Raw genomic sequence first — 7,444 nt, forward strand, 5'->3', positions numbered from 1 at the left:
TGTTAGCAGAGTAAACGAAGAAGCAAGAGATCATCGTTTCTGGAGGAGAAACAGCATGAAACCAATCTGGCTGCAACATGTATGTTTGTAAATACTGGACCACATTCTCAACTGCATAGCTTCATTGACTTTGATTAATAAGGATCTGGTCTACTGGTTTTCTCTCAGATAAATATTAATGTGTACTTCCTTCTGTCTCAAAATGGTTCTCATTGATGTCAAATGCAGAAAGGACAGCTGAAATAAGGCTTCCTGGATAAGACTTCTCCTAATGGAGGCCATGGTATTTTCGTAAGTTGTTTCCCACTGCCCCTGTACCCACCCCCAGGAGGGTCTCTCTGGCTTTTAGAGTTGAGCTAGTGGTTGTGGGAGGGTGGGAGGAGAGGCAGGGGAGTGATGAGGGCACAGAGGCAGGGGCACATTCACCCTGCTTGGGTGAGCAGTAGGGGACATCGAGGACAGGGATATAGGTGTACAGAATATAATGTGAACTCTGCATGGGGCAGGGGAAGAGAGGCAGCTGATTTAACATGAGGAATGTCACTTTTCCACCTTCCTGGGGACATGGCATTGTCAAAGTCCAACTCTGCTGTGAATAAACAGATGGTTTTGGGTGCTCATTCTGTGTCTGCTAGCATGTATTTTGCACTTTTAGTATCATCAACAATCACATCTGTAGCTTAACTGAGAAGACAATGAAAAAGAAGAGGGGAACATAAAGGTTCACACAACCTTTTTGGTCAGGTTATCTTATTGTAGCTGACGACTTAGCATTAATGAGGACAAGTATTGTACAATAGCCTTGGGGTGACCAGTAGCAGACTTGCCACCACAAGGCTTAATGTGGTAGGATCTTGCTCATTCCTTATCTGCTACTACTAACTAATTAAACTTGATCAGATAATCACAGTGAAGTTGGATGACCAGCAAAGGATTTGCTTTTTGGGTATACCTGTTTAGAATTTGCTGATTCTCAAGATGTTTGTGGTTGCTTTTTCTTGGTTGTCCCAATGGCCATTCAGTGCTATGCAAATTTCTCATTTCTTCCCCTATGACCCCTCACCCCACCCCACCTGTCAGCATTGTAGGTGTTGTACATCTTTTGACTGTAAGGCACAGTATATCTCTGGCTATTCAAATTAAGTTTTCTGCCAAATCCCTGAACCACTGAAGAGTGACATTACAGATTTCAGCACAGCTCTGGGGTCATGTGTAACATGCATTTGGAAGACAGATGTGAGCAGAAACGTAGGAAGCTCCTGAAAAATACTGCTGGAAAAAATAAGTGGTTTGTACAACATCTGTAATGGGAAAGGAGAAACTATCACCTAAAGCTGGCTGTGGGAATTTTGGGGATGATCATGATGCTTCAGGCTGCTGGCAGGATATCCTCTCCCAGCTGATCTCTGCTTACAGCAAGTGGCAGGGGTGCCAGGTGTTTTATGTAGGGGGGGCAAAAAGCTAAATCATGCTCTCCATAACTCCCTATGGCTTTGCTTCATGTGCTTTTGCTACATGACATATGGCTTTATTATGAGAGTCACCTTCAGCTTGGGAAGTGTCTTTTCACCGCCTGGGACTTGTTTCACTCCCTCCTGCCATCTGTATCTGTGACAGTTTAAAATTGTGTTTGTCTGGAGTGTGTTCTTGGTTTGATGGGGAAAGAACTCAGATCTGAGGATGGCCAAGATATTTTTACAGTCAAGGCCAAAGAGAATGTTCATACAGGAGAGACCAGTGATTGCTTTGTAGAGCAAGTGTTACAGTGGTTTCCTCATGATAATTTTCTTTTTTTTTCCACAAAAATAAGAATCTTCAAAGCAGCATGACTTGTATTACACCTGATTTCAGTAAAGATTAATTGAATGTACAGTGCCTTTCATAAGCAGTTTTGATTGATGTCTCTTTGTTCTCCAATTTAATTCAAATGAAAAAAGGCATTTACTTGTGCTAATTAATTTATTTGTGTTAATTAGCATCTATTGACTCATCCTTCTGTATTGCACTGAAATTTGAGGTGTGCTGGGAATAAGGTGTGGTTTAGCATGCCAACAAAATAAAAGTATTTGGGGGCTGTAGGTTAGTAAAATACGCTTAAATTCACTTAGGAAATAGAAAGCACTGACTTTGGGCTGCTGGTTAGAGGAAAGCCCTTGTTTTTCAGCCTGTGATGTAGCTCAACTGTGTTTGTGGTGCTGGCTTTTTACAGCTATTTATACTCATATATAGGTTTATAGTTTACAGAAATATCACTGCATTTGAAAAAAGCAATCTCCATTGCTCCAGAAGCGATGGTATAAGCCACTGAAGGTGGGGAAGTTGTTGACAAAGTGTCACAGATAAGGACTGGAGGAAAACCAGCTCTACCTGTAGCATGGTGTCACCAAAAGCCATGAGATGGATGTGGCTTTTGGTTGCCCATGAGGAACTGCCAGAGCAGAGCAGCAGGGCAGCAACCTCTCCTTGGCTGAGGGGACTGGAAGAAGGACCACAAAGATGCAGTTTGGATGTCCTGCCTGGGAAACATTTTTGTTGTGGCTGCTTCTGGTCAGAGGAGCTTTCCCGAATGCCCAATACCTGGGAAGAACATCTGAGCATGGCCAAGACAAAATGCTCGAGGTGGGTATGAGAAAGGGGAGCTTTCCAGGAACATCATCAGCTGACTGTCCTTCCTTCTATCCTTCTGCTGGCCATGCAGAGACTCAGTTCTGACCATTTCTGATTTTTGCCTCAGCCCTTCTGTTTCTCACCCTGGAAACACCTCTCGCACGCTGAGCTGACTGGTCCTGCAAGGGAGACAGCTTGGAGGGCTGCAAGAGATTTCCTTCACAACTGTTTTTTTTCTGCCTCTCTCAGGTACTAAGTGATAGGCAAATAAAATGTTCTTGCAAGTCTGGCCAACACAGACATGGATCTTGTGCAGTTGACAAGAGGGAAAAAATAATCGTTTAAAAAACAATCAGTTACTGCTCTCAGTTTCCATGGCTTCAAAGGTGAACTTTTCCCTTTTTCTCTTCTGATGAACCTCAGAGCCTCAGCTCAATCTTGGGGGGATTTGTTTGGTCATTCTTGACATTTTTTTCCTGCACGTGCCTTGGTTCCAAACCAAGATAACCCACCCTGCCCTTGGCAGGTGCCTGTAGTGCTCAGATGGAGGCCGCAGTTGGGTGCCGGGACAGGCAGCTTGCCCACAGGTGGCACATTACACCGGGCAGCATCTGGCAGAGATTTTCAGAGCTGCTGTGAGAAAGGCTGTATGTAATTGTGTCTGAATCTCCCTGGGGAATTTTTGGAGCTAGGGAAGGAGAAGAAGGAAGTAACTTTGAACGGTGAGACTGAGAAATATATATTTTTAATGGTGGATGTGGTGCTTTTGGTTCATTTCCTTGGAGTTTTGTACCATCTCAAACCAGACCTTGTTATGATAGTTATTTTCCTTAGGGGGAATGGACTGATTTTGTAAGCATCCTATCCACTGAAACATGTGCACCAAATTCTGTTTATTAGACTGTACTGTACACTTCCAGCAAGTGTACTTTGTGGTTGAAGAATGAGAAAGATTTAGGGTAGGTGGAAAAGATGAAGGTGCAAATGTGAAGGAAAGTAAGGATCACAGAAGGGCCAGTGGTGGGGACCTGCCCATGGCGGGTGGGTTATGTAGGTTATTGCCTCCTGCATTGCAGGTTTTCTGGCATGGGAAACACCTCCAGGAAAAGACAAATGGTGATAAGGATGGCAGTTTTGAGAAGAACAGAAAACACTCAGACGTGGGTGGATGACAAGAAGACACCCTCTCTTTTCTTTTCCACCTTGACCATGTAGGATACTGAGAGGAAGGTGAAAGTGAATACTGACATAAGCCCGCAAAACCATGCCAGGTGTATGATAGACTTTAAAACCAACAGTTTACAACAAAGCCAAACACTGTGAACTAAATGATGCTTATTTGTGTCTTCTGTTCTGGGAAGGCTTCCAAGCTGGGTGGGAAGTGAGCTAGAAAATTGCCAGGCAAGGACAAAGTACAGGTGTGCCGACACACACCTTAGTGCTGTACCACGCAAGGAACTTGACAGAGGCTCAAACAGACATACAGGACATGCCGTATTTCACCAGCTACTATGATAAGTTGTGCTCTGCACAAGCACTTACTGACAGGTAGCATCTACTGCTTTCCTTCCACTGCAGCTGAGAAGACCTGACGTATTTGTGGCAGGATCTTGAAGCAAATTCCCTTCTCTGGCTCTTCCTCCTGCATTAACTACCAAGTATAGGGGAACCTTTTGCCCTTTCTGACATAGGATTCTTGATTTGTAGTTTCGGTTCATTTAAAAACTGCTAAAAAGTACACTGGGGAGGTGGATTTTCACATTTGGAGAGGGAATCTCTCTCCATCAGATGGTCTGGTAAAGCAGAACATCATAGTTTGGGTGAGTCTGAGAAGATTCGCACTTGGGCATGAGAGACAACAGCTTTTGTTTCCAAATTGCTTTATATTTTGCAGAGTTGCTTCCATCTGTGAGGCTTTAAAATGAAATGAAATTTAAATGGTGGCATTTTGGGTTTATTTTATCCAAATATTTAGATTTTTAGGCAGTGGTGACTTGGGCCCAGAATTAAACATCTTAATTATCTGTTACTGAAGGAAATCTCCCTGGGAAATAAAGTCATAATTTCATCTGTCTTTAAAATTTCCACTCTGCCTTTAATCATATTTCTTGCAATACTTCCCCTCTTTCTACCAAAAGTATAAGTTCTCAGATTTCTTTCAATTTCTGCACTAGAAAAATTGTCAAAACGTCATGTTTGGATGCACCTGTGGCAGGGAAAGAAATCAGCCAGTTACTACCTCTAGAAATGAATTCATGCAAGGTTATCTTATGAATCCAGCTGGCAGAATTTCAAACTATGTAAGCAGGAGTCACAGCATTTCAACCTACCATGTTTCTGGGAACCTCTCTTTTTCCTTGCACTCTGCAAAGTGAGTGAATGCACTCCTAATTGTGTAGCAACTTAGAGGTTTGCATGACTATTGCTTAGCTAACTTCAGAAACCGCTTCAAAGAGGAAAAAAAAAATGCTGTCAACGTGTGACATGGATCATGTTTAGAATTTGCCTGGCTTCTGAAATCACCATATCTGTTCAAATGTTTAGTTAATTCCTGAGACTTTTGTATAAACTCCCCAGAGGAAATGTTTATGGAACTCACAATTGTACAAGTAGACCATGTTTTCTGTCCTTAGGAGCAGACTTTGACATACCGGCTTTGTAACTCGAAGGCTTGACTGTTATTTAATTGCTTTTATGGCTATATAGGCTTTGTTTTATCCTTCTGCATGAAACTAAATTCATTTTATTGCTGTGTTGAAGGGTATGGGTACAAAGGACAAAAATAGAACACTTCAACTACATGTTTCTGATTTTTCCCACTCGCAGATTTTTCATGTGATGGAAGATAAGTACATTTCCAGAACATAAACTAAATGCCTGGGAAGCAAATACTGCAAACATAGGGGACTATTCTGCATATGTTCAAGCCATTTGGGGACTGAATGAATCAGCTGATAGCCACTGTGGGGTTATTTTTTAAGGCTTTCTGCTGATGCACTACCAATTCAACAGGAGTTGCTAGTGATGTTTGAAAAGGTGAGAACAGTTATCCATATGTTGGTAGCTACTCACACAGGTATGAACCACAAACATTTTTATCATAGAACGCTTTCAGTTTAAAATTACCCACAGCATATTTATGAACTTTAGATCTATTAGAAGTTACTAAATCTATATATAAAAGCAGCATGGTGTTCTAATAAAAATAATTTTTATCTGACTTGAAAATACTATAGAATGGTAGGCTTATACTTAAGTCTGATTAGATCTTCTCGCTGGAGGAGATATAGTTGTTCGTTGTGGTAGCCAGCACTGTAAGAATATGTACACGGTATTAGGTGTGCAAGGTTGGTTTGGAAAAATAAATATCTCAGTAAATTTTGCCCATTAGTCAAGGTGGACTGTTTTTGTCAGCCTGAAAATATTAGGAACTAAATTACTACAACAATAGAGACTCATTTTACTTACAGAGGTGGCTGGGAAACAGTTGGATCATGACTTGCTGTGGAGAACTTAATCTGCTAAAACAGGAGTTTTTATTTCTGTCTTCCCAAAAGAGGGATCTGTATCATCAGTGGTCTGTTGAAGACTGCTATTAAATAACACACACTAGACAAGTCATTAGGCTGTTCAAGCTAATATCAGTGCTTAGCTACAGCAGATTTTCTTTTAATCATATAGTCACAATTATAGCTACACTATAGGCAAAAGAAATCTGGGCTCTGAACTTGCATTATTTCTATAATTTTACTTATCTTGTGCATTTTCTAGTTCTTGTCAATGGAGATATGGGGTTGGATATCCAGTGAAGATCTGGTGGGTTTAACAGCTCAGATACATTAACTTTCTGCAAAGCTTCAAACATTTCTTTCTAGCTTTGTTGAAGGTGTGGTCCCCTTGGCCTCTTGGTTGGATTTTTTAATTTATTTTTATTTTCATATTTTTTTAAGCACACAAGCTAAAGCTGTTGCTAAATCTTCTCTGACAAAGAAAAATGTCAGATGACAGTAAGTGATCTTTACTACTCTAAAGTGCAAGAACAGTGAAAAAGTAAATGAATGCTTTTTAGATACAAAATATGTTTGCATAGCTGTAAAAATCTGGCAAGCAGATGGCAACACGTTGAACTTCAATAGGAAATCAGATCTGCAAAACCACTATTTGTTACCAGGTTGCTATTGAAGACCCTGATTATGATGACTGATAGGAGTCCCTGTGATGAACCCCTCCCTCAGGCTGGCAAGCAGTTGCTCCCATGAAGAGTTGCAATGATTTCAGCATGCTGGCTTTCTCCCCAGTGCAAGGCAAGCAAAAAGGCTGGTTCAAATCTTTAGTTATAAAACAATATGTTGGTCATCAATATTTGTTCTGAGGACTGGAAAATCATAAGATTAAGAGTTTATCCGTGATTGCATGCATGTGCTTAACCCATGGTGAGTGAAAGCTAATGTGACTGGGCTTAACTCAGCACTGAGCTCCGTTGAGTTGTGCTGGTTTAGCACAAGCTAAAAACATGCATATGAAAAGCTACCATGGCCCAGCTGACACATGGAAATTCTTTAAGTTTTGGTAACTCGTAAGTCTGAAGCAGGAAAGAGACTTTTATGGGAAAATCCTGTCTGCACAAAGTGGGGAAATTTCAGGAGGGGAAGCACAGAGCCTGGTACAATTATTAGCTTCTGAGTGGGAGGGTATATGAGAAGCCAAGCATGTCAGGGATGCAAAAATATATCTAGAAACCTGGAGAAATCCTTCTGGGAGCTCTTGGGAAAAATAGGAGACAGTCTAAGTAGTTCTGAGACATCACAATATGGAGCAACGCTACTTTCTTGGTACC

General features: G+C 41.3%; 1 protein-coding gene across 5 annotated transcripts in view; it reads left to right on the forward strand.

Moving 5' to 3' along the window:
* LOC308194034 (uncharacterized protein) overlaps positions 1 to 6,906 on the forward strand; it is a 35,071-nt gene extending 28,165 nt beyond the window's left edge. The window contains exons 3-5 of one of the 5 annotated variants that reach the window (XM_080589376.1): positions 7 to 79; positions 5,434 to 5,643; positions 6,779 to 6,906. In XM_080589376.1, coding sequence (XP_080445502.1) covers positions 7 to 79; positions 5,434 to 5,456 — 96 coding nt within the window. In that variant the 3' untranslated portion in view covers positions 5,457 to 5,643; positions 6,779 to 6,906. Of the gene's footprint in view, positions 1 to 6; positions 1,063 to 5,433; positions 5,653 to 6,778 lie in introns of those variants that run through there. The other 4 variants (XM_080589375.1, XM_080589374.1, XR_013950188.1 and 1 more) reach the window with 4 other exon arrangements.
* Positions 6,907 to 7,444: the final 538 nt, after the last annotated feature.

Source organism: Anser brachyrhynchus (genome assembly GCF_964034855.1).
Source record: "Anser brachyrhynchus genome assembly, chromosome: 4".
Taxonomy (NCBI): Eukaryota; Metazoa; Chordata; class Aves; order Anseriformes; family Anatidae; genus Anser; species Anser brachyrhynchus.